The sequence below is a fragment of the Chionomys nivalis genome, chromosome 1 (assembly GCF_950005125.1).
Source record: "Chionomys nivalis chromosome 1, mChiNiv1.1, whole genome shotgun sequence".
NCBI lineage: Eukaryota > Metazoa > Chordata > Mammalia > Rodentia > Cricetidae > Chionomys > Chionomys nivalis.
In genome coordinates, this window is record NC_080086.1 from 136,582,423 (window position 1) to 136,603,680 (window position 21,258).

Genomic DNA, 21,258 nt, shown 5'->3' on the forward strand with positions numbered 1-21,258 from the left:
AGGCTCAGATGCCAAGTTTTCGTCTTTTGTGCTTGTATGGAAACCATACACAAATGGGGTTTATTATGACATTTTCATATGTACATAATGTCTGTTATCCCCTGCCATCCCCACTGATTCCTTTTCTCTTCTCGGACAATCTGTCTTCTACTTTCATCTCCCGACTCAGTGTGTGTGTGTGCGCGCGCGCGCGCGCGCGCAAGAGAGAGAGAGAGAGAGAGAGAGAGAGACAGTGAGTTTCATTAGGACTGTCTACAGGCACACGGGCACCTTACCAGGTTACACTACTGAAGAAAATACCTTTCCTTCCACCGGTCACCATTAACTGTGGATAAGATCTCAGACAGGCTGCAGCCTTGTGAGTCCCTTCCCCCTCCACGACAGGATGCCAGCAGACCCAGTCTTGTGCAGGTGACCACGGTTGCTGTGAGCTCAAGAATGCAGCGGCTATACCGTGCTCAGAAGTCGGTATTTCCACACCACAGCTTCCTTTTCTCTTTCTGAAATGCGTTATTTATTGTATGTGTGTGGGTCAGGAGGCATCTTGTGTCTTAATAAAGTTAACAAAAATCCAGTCCAAACAAGACCAAAACTAAAAGTAAAGTAGCTTGTGAGGCAATCATACTATCAGGGCAAAAGGAAGTTTCTCTCTGGACGGTGAGAAGCGTGTCTTAAGAGGAATGCTAAAAGCGTAAGGAGCACCAATTTCACCTTTGTAACCAAGCAATTTTGTCAATTTTAATAAGATCTCTTTGTTTATATTTATTTATCGTGTGTGTGCAAATGTTTGTGCACTTTCTTTTTTAAAAAAATTACTTGTGGGTTTCTTTTTTTAATATTAATTTATTTGTTGTGAATGCAATATTCTGTCTGTGTGTATGCCTGCAGGCCAGAAGAGGACACTAGACCCAATTACAGATGGTTATGAGCCACCATGTGGTTGCTGGGAATTGAACTCAGGACCTTTGCAAGAGTAGGCAATGCTCTTAACCTCTGAGCCATCTCTCCAGCCCATGTATGTGCACTTTCTTGTGGCGGTCAGAGGACAACTTGCGGGCATTGGTTCTCTCCTTTCACTATTGGGCCCTGAGGATCGAACTCAGGTCAGCAGGTTGGACAGTGATCATCTTACCCAGAGAGGCCTTTCACAGGCCTGAATGGGGCAACTTTAAATAAAACATGACAAGGAGATGCTGCGGAGCAACACACTGAAATCACGCCAGTGTGTAACCTCTGAAGAGGCCAATTTGGTGTGTCTATGGGAATCACATGTTATGCCCTAGCATGAAGCTGCCAGGTGCCCCCAGGCAGTATGCTGCTAGACATCTTGTTGTTATTGCAGGGGATAATAAAGAATATCTTTACACTTTTATGATACTTGGGTTATCTGGCGGATGAGACAAAAATTAATCCTAACGGGCAACCTCAATAGATCTATTTTTCAAGGATTTATTCTAACATTTTTTTCCCCAAAATGCTTGTTCTTGGGATGGATATTGGTAGCTGCATGATGTCCACAAATGCACTGGGAATTACTTAATGTCCACTAGGAAAGGGTTAAATAAATGATGTCAGCTCCACATACCACCACGTGAGATGGGTGTCACTTTGTAAGAGTCAAGCTGTCCCTTGTGTGCTAGTGCACAGTGGTGTCGTCGATGCGGTGTTGAGAGCACTATGTATGTTTGGTGCCATGTGCAGAAATGCAAGAATCTGTATATACCCGTAACCATATGGGAAGTCTGGATGAGCATGTGAAAACTGATAGTTGGGAGGTGCTGTCCTGGGGTCCATGAAATGCATTTTTGTGTCCCTTGTATTTTATACCACGTGCAAACTTACCTATTCAGGAAGATACCAATTTTTTTTTTTTTAAATACAGAACAGGAAGTGAGGGCATTCTGCAGTTGGGCCACTTCCTTTAACGCACGTCTACTAAGACTGAAGGCTGCTCCCTGCTCCCAGACACACAGCTTGCAGCAAATTAGGGAAGCGTGGCTCGCTGCTCAAGAACTGGGTAATGACCCAGGAGACTAGATTCCAATTTGCTGTGCCACTTAAGGCTGGTCGCTTCCTCTCTCTGAACCTTTCCACTGGGTCCCCAGAGATCACAAGCTGTTCAGGCTGGCCATGACAAAGTTTGCTAGGAGCCACTACATGGTGTGCTCCGCTGGGTCCCCAGATCTGGAAGGGCTTTTCCCAGATCACAAGCTGTTTAGCCTGGCCATGACAAGGTTTGCTAGGAGCCACTAGATGGCGTGCTGACCCCGCTGGTGGAGGGTGGATGCTGCTGGGGCCGGCCTGCCTTTAAGATGGTTGTGGGCCACCTGAGGCAATTTTGGCACCAGAAGCAAACCCATAGGAGAGGTGATATCCTGGACATTATGGAGGTGATTAGGTAGTTCAGAGAGGTTCCGAAGAACAAGCAGTTCTGAGGGTTCAGTTTCGCCAAGGGTTAGGGAGGAGAGAACACAGCCAAGCCTCCTCAACCAGGATGGCAAGGTGACATAGTCAAAGGGTTGAGAGACCTGGAGTTTGACAGAAGACTTCTTTCTATGCCTTTTGTGACTGATGAAAAGCGCGAAGAGCCTCCGATGTGTAATCAGAGCTGAGTCTATCAGTTTGCCTCCTGGAGACTTAGATTCCCATCTGTGAAATGGGTGTGATAGTCATAGCTGCCTTATGGGGGTTACTCTCAAATAGAAGGCTGTGTGCAGTTCTTGGGGCAGCTTGTGTCCTGGACCCATTAAAGCCTTAGTACATGTAGCTATCCCCTATAAATAGACCCTCTCCAGAGGGGTCGATGTCCACAGATCTCCGGGAGGAAGGAGCCTGGTCGGGTAGCGACTTCCCGCACTCTAGTCTGGTTGCTGGGTTCTCAAGCAAGTTTCTGGCTGGCAGATACAGACGTTCTCCAGATTTTTTCTTTTTATGGGGACATGTGAGGAAAGTAGTGAATGTCTTTGCTTAAAAGCAGTTCTGTTTAAGGGCCATCAAATGTAAACACTGTGGCCCAAGGAAAAAAGAGTCAAAACCTCCTTTAAATATCAGCGGAAATCACTCGGGCTGGTAACATTTGATGCTTAGTGACGCGGGGCAAAGTGACCTCTGCAGCAGATGTTGGAGGGAAGATGACAAGTGGGCAAGATGCCACAGAAGGATGCTCTTGCCTGCGTGAGGTGCTACTGACCGTGTGGGCGGGGCCTCTGCTCGGCCCTTCCCCTTTACTGACCCGTGGGCAGGGCCTCTGCTGGGTCCTTCCCCTTTACTGACCCTTGGGCAGGTCCTCTGCTCAGTACCTCCCCTTCTCTCAGCTGAGTACAGCTTTCTTCTGGGTTGTGTGCCTTGAGAAAAGGGCGCTTCTTTTTCTACACAAAGAGGCCGTTTGTTCCCTGTGGAAGTAGTACCTCCTAGAAGGGATCCTCCCACCCCGAGGTGTTAATGTCAGCTTGCTTTGGTCGTGGTAGTGAGGAGTGGAAATTAGTTTTCCTTCCTTGAAAATAGACCTGAAGTATTTCTTTCCCCAAATCGGTGCTTTTGTTAACCTGGAGCATCTCAGCGCCCATCACCCAGGGTTTCTCCCGGGACGTGCTTGGTTAACTCCCCTTGGCTAACCAAAGTGGAGGGGACAGTTTTAGCGGGCATAACACCATCAGGTGAGGGTCAGCCTTGTGTGAGGGGAGCAAGGCAGTGGCTGAAGGACTTGGAGCTGATGAGAGTCAGCTGAGGACCGGTGAGGGTGTTGGCTGTGTTGGTGAGGGAGAGGCTGGACAGACGTCCTGAAGTCAATAGCGGCAGATAGCCTGGGCTGGCGGTTGGCAGGAATAGCAAAAGAACACTGCATCCCAGGCTATTCTCTGTATCATCTGGGTGACCTGGGGAGTCACTCAGCTGCTCTGAGCTCTCTCACCAGTAAGATGGGCACAACGGTTCTTGCTGGTAGCAACAGTCAAAGCATAACCTGTCTGTGCTATGTCCCTTGCACCTGAGCTCTGTAAGTCCCTGGGACACAGGCTCCAGGAAGTCCCTCTCTCTCCAGTGCCGAGAGAGCAGGAAAACGGGACACTAAGCGGGAACCCCTCTGACAGTACCCACAGGATTCCCAGGGCCAGGCTGACCAGCCCTCTCTCCTGATGTTCAGGGCATAGAATATGGACTTGTGACCTCATTCTTGACCTCTTTAGGCTCTGCTTCCTGATGGAGGCATGAGCCAGGTGGGTGGAGAGGCCTCCTAACTCTGGTCAAACCTCATGAAGTTCATGGCTACTGTCAAGGCGTGAACAGCGAGAGTTACCCGGCCTTCACGCCCAGCTGTGACGTTCCCTGGGGCTCGCCTGGCTTCCAGACAGGCAGCTTTGGGTATCCCCACATTCATGTGGAGGTACTGCTCAGATTCTGACCATAGACTGACAAGCAAGAAGGGGAGAAGTTCTCTCCATGATTGAAATCAGTCTGGTTTTCTGGCTCCAGCCTGTCTCTCTCTCTCTCTCTCTCTCTCTCTCTCTCTCTCTCTCTCTCTCTCTCTTTTTCTCTCTCTCTCTCTCATAAGGCTTTGGGACACATTACTTTGGCTTTCTGTACTGAAGACACTGAAGATGGACCCTCATTCCCAATAGAAGGTTGGGACAAGATGGTTCCTGTCCTGCCTCTCAGTAATGGCAGACTGTAAATTCCTCTGAAATTTTCTCATGCTCCTTGGACCCCTTTGATGCTGACCAGGAAGCCAAGCTCCTTCATCGTCAGCATTTCAGCTGAGGAGCTTTGGGCAGCCACACCCACCTATCTGTCTGACCCGTGTGGATCTTCACTCCAATGGGCACACGTTTACTTTCCTCTGGCTTTATGGGTTTAGGGAGGAATGAAGGGATCAGCTGCAGAGTGCTGGGCCAGGTATCGGATGTGGTAAATTACAAGGCCTGCCTCTCCTCAGATCAGGATGGATTGGGGGAATGGAGGGTGTGTATGTGTGCGTGTGTGTGGGTGCTTCTGCTAACATTTGTGTGTGTGTGTGCAAGGCAGGGGTCGACCTTAGGTGCCATTCCTCGGAAGCTGTCCACTTTGAGATGGGATTTCTCACTGGCCTCTTGCTGAGTGGACTATGTTGGCTTCTGTCTCTGCCTCCACAGTGTTGTGGTTACAAGCTTGGGACACATGCTTGGCTTTTAAAATGTGGGTTCTGGGGATGTAACTCATGCTTGCATGATAAGCACTTTACTAACTGAGCTATTGCCCTAGCCCCTTTGTTAACATTTTATTTTTATATAAAGTCTGCCTGCTTGCTGCCTGTCTGTGTATCTATCATTTGTCTACTCATATCTATCTATCTATCTATCTATCTATCTATCTATCTATCTATCTATCTATCTATCTATCTATCTACTATCATCTATGAATCTATATATCTATGTATCTATCTATCTATCCATCTTCTATCATCTATCTATCTATCTATCTATCTATCTATCTATCTATCTATCTATCATCTGTCTAGTCCTGGGAACCAAATCCAGGGCCTTACACTTGCCAGGCAAGCATTAAACTACACTCCAGCCCCCAGATGCTGCTAATCTTTGATGTATGAGATGCAAACAGCCTGGCAGCAGGGTTGTCCAGGCAGAAATCTGGTCCCAGTGTCTCGGGAGCATCTTCATGTCTGCTACCACTCCAACCAGGGCCTCACTGGGAAGATGTCATCCTGTAGAGAGAGACTTGGGTCTTCTGAGCTCTAGGGTGGTAGTGGGAGGAGCCCAGAAGATAGCGCTAATACCCGCTGCTCCCCAGCCTCAGCACACGTCTGCAGGAGTCTACTCTTTCCCCCTGTTCTGGAGGCTACGTACAGCCACTGATCTGCTTCCTGTCCCTTTAGGTTCTGTTTGTTTGTTTTCTAAAGCATGATGTAAACGGAATCATATAGCATAAGCTCTTTAGAAAAAGTGTATTCTGTATGTGTGTATGTGGGTTGGTGGTGCATGTGCCATGACTGTCTACAGAGATCGTCTACCATATGTGTCTTGGGACGCAAACTCAGAGCATCAGCTCGGCATCAGGTATGTTGACTTGACAAGTCAACCCTCTGGCCCCAGCGTACGGCTTCTTAAAGCTTCTGCAGTTGTCATTTGGTGCTGACGACTGAATGCAAGGTTCGTGTGTTTCACCACTGAGCCGCATCCCAGCCCCTGTGCTATGCTCTGTCTGATGTCTTTCACTCAGGGAGGCAGCTTTGACATTTTCTCAGGTGTCTCGTAGCGCCATCCTGTGCATGGCTGAGAGGCGTTCCTTGACACTCTTGTTTCCTTGGCCTTTACTTGCTGGTGACACTGGGAGTTGTTTCAGATGAGGCTCCATAGCAGTGGCCAGGAAGCCCCAGGGCCCTGACTCTGTCACCCTTGACTCTGTCAGTCACCCTGGCTACATGCCTACCTCTCCATTTTCTGAACCATCCTTCCCTTCTAAAACACAAAGCCTTGAACCCCCATCTTATTCCTAAGGGTTGTTCTGGCTACGGTTGTAATTCCCTCTTATGACCATACTCTGTGCACCCTCATTCCCAAACCAATGCACCAGATCAGGACTCTAGAATCTTCAGGTCCAGTCATTGAAACTCAAATGGTGCATCTCTGAAACTTAGGTGTTCCGGAGGGTTGGTCTAGTTTGGAATTAGAAAGGGATGTAGGTGCCATCTGTGTGACAAGCCAAACTTGTCTAGGCTGTGCTTGTATGCTCTTAAGAACAGACAGAGCTGTCTCATGCAGCAGACTTGCCCTGGTGATAGTAGAGTTTGCGGAGCTGGGTCTGCCCATCCCTGCTCTCTCCCATGAGCCCCCACTCCACAGCTGCCTCACCTCCCTCTTTCCTCTCAGCAACCTCAGCATGCCCTAGTTATACCCCAGAGAGGGGCTGCCCATCTGTTCACTATGACAGGAGCTTGGGACAGATGACAGCAGGTTCCCACTCTGTCTCTGCTGCCTGATCCGAGATCAGTCCCAAGTCACATGGGTCTCGGGAACACTGGGGTGTTTCCCCCATGGCCTGATGTCGCCCTATCAATCCGCCACTCCATCCTGGGTCAGGCTTACCTCTTTCTGAGGTTGCTGCCCTGTCTAGGGTCACTAGTGCCTGGGGTGTGGGTGGGACAAACCCGAGAAGGCAAAAAAGCCAGAGAACGGCTCATGTGGTAGGTATGCCAGTGCCATCGGGGCAGTGCCAGAGATACACTGCAGCCCTCAGTAGCCCAAGGGGTTCTTAAATCACACTGTACTAGTTACTGTGTGTGCATTTGTGTTTCACAGTCTGTGCGGAGAGGTCAGAGGACAATCTGTATATTTAGTTTTCTCCCTCTTCCATGTGGGTCCTGGAGATCGAACTCCGGTTGCCAGATTTGGTTTTAGAAACTGACCTCATGAGCCAGCCTCCTCTTCTGGGCTCTGCCAAGTTCTTTTCAGACCTCTACTTGGGTGAAGGACTCTTCTTTTCTTTTCTGTTTTAAAGACAGGGTTTCTCTGTGTAGCCCTGGATGCCCTAGAACTCACTTTGTAGACCAAGTTGGACATGAACTCACAGAGATCCACCTGCCTCTGCCTCCTGAGTGCTGAGATTAAAGGTGTGCCCCCCCACTCCAAACCAGGATTCTTGACTCTGCCTCAGAAAAGAATTTCAGGTGAGCCAATGTGCAACAGAGTTAGAGTTTATTGGGAAATGACTTTAAACAGGAATTTAAGCATGGAGGTTACTAAGAGCCACTCGGGAGGATTGACACGCCAACGCATGGGCATGGGCATGGGCTTTTCAATAGAGTCATGTCTAAAGGTCTGAACAGTAGCCATGCATACGATTCTCTCAAGTGACCTCGGGAAGGGATGTTAAATGCCCTCCTCTCCTTTCTGGTGAATGAGATCATGCTGAGTTCCTTGGGTGCCTAGGCTAGGGCTGCAGTCTGACAAAGTAAAGCCATGGGTCACAAGGTTTGCACAGCAAGTCCTTGTGAGAGTTCCAGGAAATTGCAGGTTTACTTCTGGGAAAGGAGACAGGCCATTGTTGTAATAAGAGCGGCGGGGGCTGCGTCCCCGCACCCGGCCGCCCGCATGGCTTAGCTTATACCCCGAAATAATTTTACGGAAACTGTATTCTTTTAATCACTGCCTGGCCCATTAGTTCCAGTCTCTTATTGGCTAGCTCTTACATATTGATCTAACCCATTTCTAATATTCTGTGTAGCCCACGAGCTGGCTTACCAGGAAAGATCTTAACCTGCGTCTGTCTGGAGTGGGAGAATCATGGCGACTCCCTGACTCGGCTCCTTTCTCCCAGCGTTCTGTTCTGTTTACTCCACCCACCTAAGGTTTGGCCTATCAAATGGGCTAAGGCAGTTTTCTTTATTAGTTAACCAATGAAAGCAACAGATAAAATACAAGAGCCACCTCCATCAGGCCATCCTCAAAGAGGTTCTATATACTTAGGTCTTAAGCGGGGCTCATTGTTTTGGTTTAAAACAGTCTCATTTGCAACAGTTCCCTGTACAGAGGAAATTGTTTTGGTGTAGGCAACCTTCACAGGAAATGTTCATTGTGATGAAATCCTTTTAAAAATGTTGATTCATTTATTTTGTACATGTGTGTAAGTGCAGGGCATGCGTGCTACAGCACACATGCAGAGGTCAGAGGCTAACTCACAGGAGTCCTTCTCTTTTGTCAACTTGTGGGATGCCAGAATCAAATTCAGGCCAGGGCTGTGTGCAAGGGCCTTCCCAGCCCTGCGCAGGAACTCTTGACTTTCTACTACAGAGAGGCGTCAACCAAACTCAGAGGTGAAGGACTCATTTCCCTTCCCAAATCCCCTTGGCTTTCATCTCTTTCTATTATGCCTCAGAGCTAATAACAATAATGGGTTTGAGACCTGGTTCTGATCCTTACCAAGGGTGACCTTGGGCAAGTGAGGTGACCTTGCTGGGTTCCATTGTGCCCTTAGGATGGAGCTAATCACACCCCCCCCCTGCAGAAGAGATGGGGATTTCCACCCTGCTCCTAGCCCAGCCCCCCCCCCATGCATGTCCTGAATACAGCTTCCCACACATCCTAGACCCCCTGACATCAAGTTTCCTGGGGCAGTTCCAACCCCAAGCTTCAAGAAGGGCCCTCTGTGACCTCCACTCAAGGACAGATAAGTTGCTTCTGCAAGGAGCTGAGTCTGAGCTGGGAAAGGCTGCGCATTAGCTCGGGAGCCAGGATGGAGTGGGGGCTTGGTCCAGCTGATTGACATGAGGCAGTCTGGGTAAGATGGTGGTTGCACAGAGACTGGGGGATGCTGAGCAGGACGAGGGAGATATTTCCTTTTTCTTTTCTTCCTTTACTTTCTTTGTATCTTTTCTTTTTTTTTGAGACAGGGTCTTATGTTGCTTAGGCTGACCTCAAATTGCTAGGTAGCTGAGGATGACTTTATGACTTTGAACTCTTGATGGCCTTGTGATCCTCCGAGTTCCAGGATTACAGGCATGCACCCATCATGCCTTTTTTTGGGGGGGGTGTTGGGGATCAAATTCAGGGTTTTGTGCATCGGAGGCAAACACTACTAACTGAGCTGCATCCACAATCTGCTGTTTTCAGAAAGTTCAAGTCCCCAAGCCAGGTTGTGACCTCCCAGGGACCAGCGAGTGGCTAACGTGACTGGAGCCCAGCCACCTGCCAGCTTTGATTAAGCAGACTGTTTTAGAGTATACAAAAAGGGAAGAGGTGAGGAGCTGGGCCGGCAACAGTTCACAAAGAACATGCTGGAATAAATGTCATCTGGCATTAAGGACCTGCTATGTTGTCCTGTCCTCTTTGATATTTTCATCAAAGGCTTGAATAATGGCCCTGAAGGCTGCATTATCAAATCAGGGGGAGATGTGGGGCTGGTGGAGGGAAGGAATCAATGTGATGTGGGACAGGGCTTTGACCCTGGAACATCATGGAAACCCAGTATGGCCTAAGTGTACAGTCTCATATTGACGTAGTACAGAGCCATGAGTCAGTCCCAGCTCAGAAGAAACTGGCCCCAAAAGTGTGTAACACACACCATTTTCCCTCACCCAAGAATATGCCAACAGAACACACACCCAAGGTCAAAGAGGTGTTCTCTAGTCTCTCCGGTCCATACAACTAGCAGGAAGGAGGAAGATGGAAGAAAGGATGGCTAGGGTTGTGGGTTGAAAACCTGAGGATGTAACTCAGTCATAGGGGGCCGTAGACCTCACTCAAAGACCCTGTAAGGAGAGAGCATCTCTTCTCTGGGGGCTACCCTTGGCAACAGCCTGCTCCTCCTACTCTATTCCTGTGATGGGGAGGTAGAATGGGGACAGGCAGGAATAGCACTGTCTCATGGGCACTATCTGGCATGGCCAGCATGCATGAGCATCCTGTGTGCTGACCACACAATGAAAGATGGCGGAGGGCTGGCTTAGGGACCCTCCCCCTTTGGGGGCCAGAGGAGGCAATGGGGGCTCTTCAGGGGCAGCACTTTGGGAAAATGAGTTTGCCTCCCCATGGAAAGGGCTAGAAAAGGCTCCTGATAGGACTCTGGACCCCAGTGAGTGCTGGCACCTGCATCCTGGCCTCAGAGAGGGTTCCACTGTCTCTTTTGTCATTCTTCCCAGCTGGCTGTGGAACAGCCAGAAATAGACGGAGGGAGTGGAGGAGAGAGCACGTCTCTTCCATGCCTAAGTTCCTTGCCCGAGCCTGAGGTTTGTTCTGTCCTGGGAGCAGGGAAAATACCAGTGTTCAGTGGATCTGATGGAAGTTTCCAATTGGACTAGACTGGACTGGGGGTCTCTTTCCCCCCGAGGGTGGCCACAAATCTTTGTGACTGTTCCTCAATGTCTTTTAAGAGTCAGGAATAAGAGGTGCAACCTAGCCTAGGGCTAGACTGTATATCCCCTTTCAGGAGTCTGAGAGCCATGGGGTTTTCAGTAGCAGTAGCAGAAACTCCATCTGGGTCCATTACCTTCCATTTCCCATGACAAGAGCTCCTCCAGTTATAGGCTTCTGGGTTTCCTCAGTAGCCCAGCAAAGATCTTTGCCTTTCTCCGTCTACCATCTTCATTGGGTCTACAATGTCACAAGATGGTTCTGACGGTTACATAGGTCTATCTAGTCAAGTATAGGGACATTTACACTCCTCTGATGCCTTTATGGGACGAAAGCCTTTCCCAGTAGTCCCTCTGAAGCCATTCCTGAAGAGCCCCAAACTGAGACAGAACCTGATGTTGAGATCACTAGGGTCAGCTAAGTCTCAGGGCTTGGGTTTGGGGAAGGATGAGCCTCTGAGAAATGTCAGCACTCCTTTGTCATCAGGCAGAAGGTGGCAGGAATGGCTCTTGCTTTTGGTAGCCATCGCTGACTCAATGGCTCTCATGACAAACTCCAGTGAGGTCTTGGTGGATTGTGAACTTGAGGAGGCAGCTGTCTGAAAGTCAATGAATGCTTGGCTTGTGTTCCTAGGGGAATGGCAGGCAGAGTGGAGAAGGGAATGAGTAGTACCTCTGTGTGGCTGGGTCTACACAGCATGTCTACATAGCAATCAAGCCCCTGGGCCAGAGAAGCACTGAAGCTGTCCTTGAGAAGGTGGGGTAGCCAGATGTTCATTTACAGGAAAGGGAGCAGAACACCTGGGTATTTAACCTGAGAAGGCCTGGAGGGCCCTCTTGACTTATTTGGATGACACCATCTGCCCTCCAGTGACAGCCTCAAAGCAGTTCTTTGATCAGTGGAAGGAAGGCATGTTGGTCCTTGGAGCTGCCACGTAGTGTGTCGGGGGTGATCATCTAAAGCATGGGGTCCTGTGGGCTGAACCAAAATTTGCCAGATTCTTGCCTGGGGAGGGGCTGAGTGGCAAAGTTGGCTGTGGTGCAGTGGGAGGGCTGAGCTCAGTCCCAGGCTGTAGAGGGCACATCCTCCAACTTCTGGGACCTCTTTTGGAAAGGACCAGAGGATATCTCTACAGGGCCTCCAGCAGGCAAATGCCTAGAGCTTCATTGTTCTCATCTTAAGGCAGGAGATTATTCTTCACTTAAAGAAGGGGTGAGATCCAGAGCGAGGCCAGAGGGTTGCAGGGCCTGGCAGACCCCCTGCCAGGGGGCAGTCCTGCTTGCTCTTCAGGGTTTAACCTTCACCGTGTCTTTCCAGCCTGATGCTGGAGAGTTCAAGATCCCAGCCCTCCTGGGACTCCCGTCTGATCCTGTAGTGAGACCACAACATTCCATGGCTGCGGATGACCGCGTCACAGGTACCCTTTTCCTGGGAACAAGAACTATGGCCGATGAAGATGCATAGAGGTGACCTGGGTCAAAGGCAGAGTCTTTGTCCCCTCCTGCTGAGGGCAGGGGTTGTTGACTGGACATTCTGCTGACCTTGGTCCAAAGTTCAGGGCACAGGGTAAAGTGGGTGAAGAGTCCCTTACTCTCTGTCCCTGTTTACCAATGACTTTGGAACTTTGTCCACTTGGATCCTCCCTAAGCCTGGGACCTGTCCAGCCCTCTGAGAAGCTGTAAGCAATAGGGTGCTGGCTGTCTCAGACCTCTCAGGACCTGACTGCTGTCCTGACCCAGCACAGCTTTCACTGAGGGGATAGTTAACGCTCTGTTCAGTGCTCTGATACTGAGTTCTGTGACCTTGATCACGTGGCAAGACCATAGTCTTCCTGATAAGAGTGTTAATTCATTGTGGTCAAATGCTGTCAATGTGGACTCTCCCGGTGTGTGTGTGTCACTGGCTAGAGGGAATCAAAGAGACCAGTGTCATCACAATCGCCCCCCTATGAGTCCTCGATGCAGCTGGGAAGCAAGGGGATGTGAGTCTCCTAGTTTGTCCAGATGCAATGTAAATTTCCAGCATCCAAGTGACTCAGCTCCTGGATTAGCACTTTGCTCCAGTCAGAAGCAGAGGAACCAAGGTCCTGGGTGTATGTATGCATGTGTACATATGTGTGGACATGTGAGTGTATGTATGGGTGTGAGTGTACGTTTATATGTGTGAGTGTTTATGTGTGTACTTGTGAGTGCATGTGAGTATGTGTGTGTGCATGTGAGTGTGTGTGTACATGGATGCGAGTGTGTGTGTATGTGAACACAAGTTTGGATCTGTGACTACTAACCCTGGCTGTACCATCGTCTTGCTTCATGACCTTGAACCTATCATTTTTTTACCATGAACCCAGTTCCTTTCCTCTGAAAGTTAAGAGCTGGCCCTCTGATCTTGGGACACACACACACACACACACACACATACATTTCTCCATATCTGTTGGCAAGGAGGGAAGGGGCAGCTAGAGGGCTGATATTGCAGCATCACAGGTGGCCACTGAGTCCACCTGAGACTGGGCTTTGTGAGGTGGGGCAGAGAGGGAGCCTTGATCTCGTACTTGTCAATGTCCAAAGCTTTTCTGAAGACGGTGACCACTGCCAGGCAGTGTCCAATAGGAGGAGTGAGGACACATGCTTCATCCACGCAGTCATTTAGCCTGGCTCCCAGGCTCAGTGCTACCAATTCACTGCCTGTTTTGGACCAGTGTGATGCTCTGAGCCTTTTTTGACTTAATACACAATGAACTTGTATATATCATATTGTTACAGCTGTCAGTTATAAATTATATAACCTTAAATTTACTTTTTTGTTTATTCCTTCATTCATTGAGGATCTTATGTATCCCAGGTTGGACTTAAACTCACTATGTAGCCAAGGATGACTTTCCTGCCTTCACCTCTCAAGTGCTGGATTATAGGCACGTGCTGCCACCTTTGTGTGGTGCAAGGGGAGCAAACACAGGGCTTTGTGCATGCTAGGCAAGCACGCTACCAACTGAGCGACATTCACAGCCCCAGAATGTCCTTTAGAATAGAGTGGGGGACAAGAGGGAAGGATGAGACCTACTTCTCTGTCAGTGATATTGTGACAGATGAGCAGGTCCCAAAGTGCCCTGGGGAATCTGGGCTGTAAGAAAGTGCCAGGCAAACAGGATCTGGTGTGGAATGAGTTTGTATGGCACTGGCTTACCTAAAAATAAGCTGTGTTTTTGCTGCAGGACTTCCCAGGACCTTTACTGCATTAAGAATTTTGTGGAGTTCCAACAGAGGGTGCCGTGTGCAGCCTTCTGTAAAACCCATTTGACCATGGCCCACCCTTATCTTCCCTTTGGTGTTCTGAGACAGGCTACAGGCACACTGACCCCAAACTCACGTCAATCTCCCTGCTTTAGCTTCCTGCAGTGGAGATTACAGGTGTGAGTCACCCCGCTAAGCACCTTTGTTATGAGTCACCTGCTGCATGCTTAGAGAGGAGCTGTCATTGCACCCCTCTTTTTCTCTTGGCTCTCAGGAAGCTTATTCCCACTGATGCTCACCCAAATCACCATGCTGGAGCTTAGGACATTTGTTCCCACTCTCTCTCTGGGGCAGGTTTGCAACTTCTGTTTCCTTATGTTTTTTTTTTTTTTTTTTTTTTTTTTTTTTTTTTTTTTTTTTTTTTTTTTCAGTTAAGCTAGCCTCACGGGTAAGGAGGATGGGCCTGGCAGTGTCTAAACATGGAGATCCTGTAGTAGTGCTGAGCTCTGGGGAGCAGTGGGTGGGCCTGGGGCGCAGGTCCCCTCTGGGAATCCCTGCTACATCTGTTTGTGGTAGCTTTGCCCAGACGATGTTGAAAGCAGGGCAAGAGCCATCCTGTTTGTGTCCTGAAAGCACTGCGTAAGAAAATACAAGTGACCTGTGCCGGCCACCGCTGACCTCCAGAAGGACCCACCTCTGCTGACGCTGCATTTCATAGAGCTAAGAGAGGCAGGAGCTGGAGGCTTTTGAGCCCTGATTGTAATGAAGCAGGTTTTAGGAGTGGGTGAGCCAGGGCTCTGCTGTGCCCACCCTGAGAGCAACCGATTACCCATGAGCCTGTCCCAAAACCATGGGACGACCAGGGGTGTATCATAGGGAGGCTGGCTGTATCCTGGAGAGGTCACAGGTTTTCCTCCTTTTTTCTTTGAACCCAGAACCTCCCCACAAATATGTTCCCGTGTCTCTTCAGTAGGTCTAAGTAGGTAGGGAAGCATATGTTCGGCCCCAGTCCCTTGTCCTCTAGTGCGCGTCAATCCGAAGACAGCAAGTTATGGGTGGGTAAAGCGATTCAACGGAGTGGATCACGGCTGGCATTTATACAAGGAATGGCTATGCACATATTGGATGTGGGGGGGTGGTTATGAGTCATGCTGTGCCGAGAGATCGTGGTGTCGAACGTATTACTATGGCTCATGCTCAGGGAAGCCTGGAAGCCATTGGCTAGTGATTCAGGTGCTGGCACCAATGGGCAGGGTCCATCTGCTTCCTACACATCTGTTCGGGCTCTAAGGCCCATTCCCAAGCCTGAGGTGTCTAGATGCTGAAAAAAAAAATACCCTAAAGACAATGACTTGTCATGTGCCCCTCTTGAAAGAGATAATCTGTATGTGTGTGCCTGTCAGGTCATTGGGGGTAGGGGCCTCAGCTAAAAGAGAAGCTGGGTTTCGACCTGTTTGACTTTTCAGGCCAGGTGAGGCAGGGAAGTGGGGAAGTTGTCATTCGCAGCTGTGTGACCCAGGGCACGTGCTTTGCCCTCGTTGGCCTCAGTTTACTTATGCACAGCGGGAGGACAGGACCCAGTCATTTCTAAGATCCTGTTCTCATGGGCTATTCCTTAATCGAAAAGATCCAGATCTTCTGAGAAACTATTTACCAAGGGAAGCCAGGCTTGACTCCCGGGTTTCTACACAAGGCTCCCCAAGCATCTGATCAGCCCGAGGGAAATCCTCTAGCCGTTTGTAGGCACTGGTGGGGCAGGGTGAGGGCATCAGTTACGGTGACCAATGACAGAGGAGCGGGAACCAGACCCTGGTCTCCATGGACAGCATTTATTAGGCGCCAATCTCAGTGTGAAGACAGATGGGCAGGAGCTGCTGAGGGGGGCCAGGGCAGCCACAGCCTGGGGACTCAGGGGCTGCCCAGGTGGGTGTGGGGCATGTCACCCACACATATTGCATATTCTGTGGCAGTGTGCCCAGGCATAAGGCATTGGGGAAGCAGAAAGGCTGCCTGCAGTGGGAGGGGGTGAGACAGGAAGTGACAGTGGCCTTCTAGTTCCCTAGGCAAGACCCTACAGGAGACAAGCAGTCCCCCATGCTCAGACCCCTAGGGCCACTCGCTGCCTTCCCCACCCTCTCTGTAACTTTGGTTGTGGCTCCCTCGGATCTGACGGGACTTGACCCCTCGAGGGCAGGGTCACACACAGGACAGAGGCAGCAAGTGCCGCCTCTGGCCCAACATAAACACAGACAGCACCTCTCCAGCTCCTGGGTCCCACTCGTCTTGGCACATGGGCCAGCTCTTCCACATGGACACGGGATACGCACAAGTCACAGTCTTCCACCTAGGGGTCTCCAGGGCCTGGAGGACATGGTGGGGCTCTCTCTCTAGCTTCCCAAGTGGTCAGGCTAGCCTTACTCAGTAGTAAGGAGCCGGGCTTGGGAACAGTGAGTGAAGGCTGCTGAGGGGGGGTCCCCCTTTTCCTGGTGCTGGGGATCAGACTCAGAGCCTCAAGCACACTAAGAAAGCGCTTTACCTCTGAGCCATACCCACAGCCCCACACATACCCTTCTGTTGTCCTGGGCACTGTCCCTCTTCCAGCTTGTCCCCAGTAGCAAGCCAACAGTCTGCCACCCTCCACCTGGGTCGCAGATGGAGGAGGTAGAGGGTATACCAGGTCCTATGCCTTCTCTCCCCCAGAGGGGTGTTCCTGGCTATAGTGGAAGCCTTACTCTAGCAACTTAGGATGCAGGTACCCACCCTGGCTTCTGGTCCAGGGATAATGTCCCAGCTTATACCTGCTAGCTGTCTGGGCTGCTCTGCCCAATCCCTGAACTCTCAGAGTGTCAACTCCTGGCTTTTAGTCCACGAGACTCAGTCCTGCTTACCTGGGTCCCAAGGACTTCCCTGCTTGCGAACAGAGACAAGGGTCCATTTAGAGCCGCAGTCTCTGGGCTAAGAGTAGCAGAGGCAGAGCCATGGCAGGGGGGCTCTGACTAGGGTTTTAGATTTCTAGTTTAAGCCCCAGCTGCCTACACAAGGCCAGGGTGTTGCCTGCAGGGGCTTTGCTTCTGAGAGCAGGCTGGGCCAGAAAGAAGAGCACTTGGGCTGGGAACAAGTCTGTAGGTTCTCATTCCCCTTCAAGACTTGCATCACCCCGGGCAAGTAATTTTTACCTGTTTTCCTCTTCTGAAAAAATGGCCATAAGAATTGCCCAGGTGACCTAACCGGAGTGTTAGTACACTCACGTGAATGAGTAGGTGGACAGGTTTCCGGTGCTAAAAATCACTATAAATGGAAGAGGAGGTGAGCAGCAGCAACAGCAGCCAGGGACAGACAGCAAGCGGGAGTCTGTGTGTTTCCCATTCCAAGGGCAGTCCTGAAGGCTGGAGCCCCGAGCACAGCATCAGACTCCAGATAGCTCACCTATGGATGTGGCCACCGTGTAGAACTGGAAGCCACAGTTCCTGCACTTACTCTGCTCTAACTCCTGTGGCCCACCAGTTTTCTTTTTCCTGTCCTGCTCTCTGGGGACTAGCTTTAGAGACTGCTGGGATTTCCTTTTTTTTTCTTCCATAACTGCATAGCCATGCAAAAAAAAGACACAGAAGGTAGTGGAAGGCTGGGAGACATGGCTGGGGATGAGAGAGCAAGGTGGGACTGAGTGGGGGTGACCTGGACAAAGACACTGTGGGCTTTGGAGAGCCCAGGGGAGGTATAAGTAGAGATTGAAAAGAAGAAGGAGGAGGAGGAGGAGGAGGAGGAGGAGGAGGAGGAGGAGGAGGAGGAGGAAGAAGAAGAAGAAGAAGAAGAAGAAGAAGAAGAAGAAGAAGAAGAAGAAGAAGAAGAAGAAGAAGAAGAAGAAAACAAAACCAGAAAACAAAAAACAAAAAACCGAGAACAGAAGTTCCCTTGGGAGGTAAGGGTTCTGGGTTCCAGCAGAGCCTCTGAGGACTAGGGAGCTTCTCAGATTTCTGAAAGATTCCCTGTGGCTGCCTTCCCCACCTCCCAAGTTTCACATTTCTCGGAATTCGGAATTCGTTGGGCTCGGAAAGGGGCTCCAGGGGTCCTCAGAGCCCGACCTCCTGTTGGCTGGTACAAGCCCACACAGTTGGAGATTAGGGACTGGGGAAGAATAGAGGTGGTAGTGGTGGACTGGGGACTTCCCACGGGGCCCAAAGGCGTCTTTTGGGGGAGGCCTCCCTGTCAACTCCTGCGGCTTCTGCAGGCAGGACCCCCACTCTGCTGGCTCACAGGTGCTCCAGGCCTGGCTGTGGTTCACACCGAGCTCCTGCGCTTCATGAGGCCACGGAAGGTAGCCAGGCTGTGCAGGCCCGTGGACACCGAGCTGATGGCCGAGCGCTGCGTCCCGCTGCACAGGCAAGGGTGTGAGGGCGTGTCGCTGTAGCGGCCACCGCCTCCAGGCGACGAGTGGCTGTGCTCCACGCATGTGTCGGACGTGGAGAGGTCCCGCGGGATGATCATAGGGATGGAGTACTGCAGCTTCTCCCGGCTCTTGTACCACAGGCATGAGCACATGGACTGGAAGTGCAGCACCTCAGCATAGACATTGCGGAAGCCACTGCCACCCACGCCCACGCCCATGCTGCCTGCGGCCGCTGGGCACATGACTGGGTCGCGGGGACGCACGCTGTCGCTCAGGCTACCGCTCAGGCAGCTCAGGCCACCCAGGCCACCCGCCTGGCCGTTGTGCGTGAGCAGGGCACGGTGCTCCGCGTCACGCTTCTCGTCCTCGGCGTTCATGGTCATGAATCGCAGCACCACAAGGTTGAGGAAGGCGCCGATGACCGTGAGGCCCGTGAGGATGTACACGAAGCTGAAGGCCACATACTGTGGCTGTGTCTGCAGCGCCTGGTCCTTCTGCAGCGCCACGTAGTCGCCGAAGCCAATGGTGGTGAGCGTGATGAAGCAGTAGTAATAGGCCTGGAAGAAGGTCCAGCGCTCGTAGTAGGAGAAGGCAGCGGCGCCAATGCACAGCGTGCTGATGCACGACACGAAGCCGATGAGCACCATGTTGGCCATGGACACCTCGGCGTGCCGCATGCCCAGCCCCCTCTTGGCACGATGCAGCAGGTACCTCACCAAGGTATTGATGCGCTCACCTAGGCTCTGGAACATGACAAGTGTGAGCGGGATCCCCAGCAGCGCGTAGAACATGCAGAACACCTTGCCACCATCTGTGCTGGGCGCTGCGTGGCCATAGCCTGTGAGAGAGGAGAGAAAGCACACACTGTGGGGCTGACCTGGCCGGGGTCCTTCCTCCTCTGCCTGCCCCCTCCACTCCTCGCCTTGCAGGTTCTCCATCTACCTCCCCATCTCACTTCATTTTTTGCTAGACAGGGAGCCATGGCTAGCCTGGGTCTCTGAATATGTAGATCTGGCTGGCTTTGAACTCATGTCGGTCTACATGTCTCGGCTTTCCAAGTGCTAGGGTTACAGGCATGCACCTCCATGTCTGCCACCACAGCTGGCTACTGAGTCTGCCTTTCAACACATGGGCACATTCATGTCCTGTTGCTTTGGGCGACAAACTCATTGTATCACTGGAAATGCTCAGATGATAATCCCAGACAGCCAAGAGAACTCAGCGACTTTCCAGGCCACACTGTTGGGAAGTTTTGCAATCCAAGTTTGAACTTGAATCTGCTTTCTTGAAAACTTCTGCTGGTGCTTGCTGGGAAGTTTTTCATGGGCAGCTGATATATGGGAACGGAAGCCAGGCTGTTGAGGGCTTTGCCATGCTCCCTGCCCTCTGGGGGCCTCAGTGCCCATGGCTGTGAGGGGAGGTGGTTGGATGGAATGGCTTCTGACGTGATGATTCACTGTGGGGGGAGGGAAACCGAGGCATGAATGGCTTCTTGCTTCTTGACAGTTTCCCTGCTGCAGCCAAAGCTTATTGGGGCAGGGTGGGGCGGGGTAGGGTGGGGTGGGGTGAAGGCCACTGGGAACTTGCAACTTCCCTGGGCAGCTGGCCTAGCAGGGCCCTTCCTTGCCACAGTTGAATTAGTAAATACTCCAGGTTTTCCACCCTGCCTGAGACTGGGGTCTTCCCAAGGGACTTGGTCCAAAAGTAGGCTCTGTCCACATGAGGTGGCGCATCACCCTTGGCAAGGCAGGAGTCCTGAGTGTTCCTCAGGAGTAGTCCTCTCTTCTTCTGTGTCTGTCCTCCGTGTCTGAGCTTGTACGCTGCCCCCCTGAGCTAAGCATCAAACGACTACCAAAACTTCTGCCCTGAGCTGTGTGTAATGGTGCATGCCTGTAACCTCAGCGTGTGTGAGGCTGAGGCAGGAGAGTGAGAGTTTGAGAGGCAGTAAAATCTTCTTGGCTACCTGGGGGAGGTGGGGAGGGAGGACCTTGGATGAGACCCAGAAACTCTGGGCACAAATTCTGGCCTTATTAGTCGTGGCCTTGTGACCTTGAACAAATGACTTTCTCTCTTCGATCACGTCTCTTTACTTGAAAATAAAATCTTGTTTTGGCCACTCGCTTCTCCTACCAGGCCAGAGAGCATAAACACTTCAGCTTTTATTAAGATAATTATGAGAATGAAAGAATGTGGGTTGAGTTTCCAAGTTTTCCCCTTTTCGGAGTCTTGGGAAATGTCGACCAAACACTGCTTCTTCCAGGCAGTTTTCCTGGATTCCTCCTAGCTGAAAGTGATCAGTGGTTTATGTGGGTGGTTCTGGGAAGGCTCATCTATGACCTGTAGGGTCCCCACTATATAGAACTAAGCATCAACTTGGCGGGGAGAAGCCATGGTGAACCTATAATGGGGCCCTCTAACCTTCCAAGGGAGTCCCAAATACACTTCATGACTGTATTTCAGGCAGGGATATTATGAGCTTTGCAAGTTTTCATATATGTAAAATGGGGCTAGTATGTCACTCACAGCAAGGGCTTTGGGGGAGTAAGTGAGATAATGCATTGAGGCACTTAGCCTGGAGCCTGGTACATCTCAAATGCCCAACAATAGCTCACTGATTAATAATGAAGGAGATGGCAGAGGACTCTCACGTTTCCAAGAGATCTCCAGGCTCGGGAGCAGCTGCGTTCCAGGAGAGCCACCTCTGCCAACCATGGGTATCATTATCCCAAAGCTCAGAGAGGTCTGGGAACAGATGTTTGGGGTGTGAAGGCTTCAGGTCTGTCCTGAGAGTGGCTCCCCTGCC

At 50.9% G+C, this 21,258-nt stretch overlaps 1 protein-coding gene across 1 annotated transcript in view; it reads right to left on the reverse strand.

Annotated features, from left to right (window-relative positions):
• Nucleotides 1–15,878: 15,878 nt before the first annotated feature.
• The window catches only part of Kcnk3 (potassium two pore domain channel subfamily K member 3), a 36,715-nt gene continuing 31,335 nt past the window's right edge, over nucleotides 15,879–21,258 (reverse strand). The window contains exon 2 of the mRNA XM_057784661.1: nucleotides 15,879–19,293. Coding sequence (XP_057640644.1) covers nucleotides 18,347–19,293 — 947 coding nt within the window. The 3' untranslated portion in view covers nucleotides 15,879–18,346. The remainder of the gene's footprint in view (nucleotides 19,294–21,258) is intronic.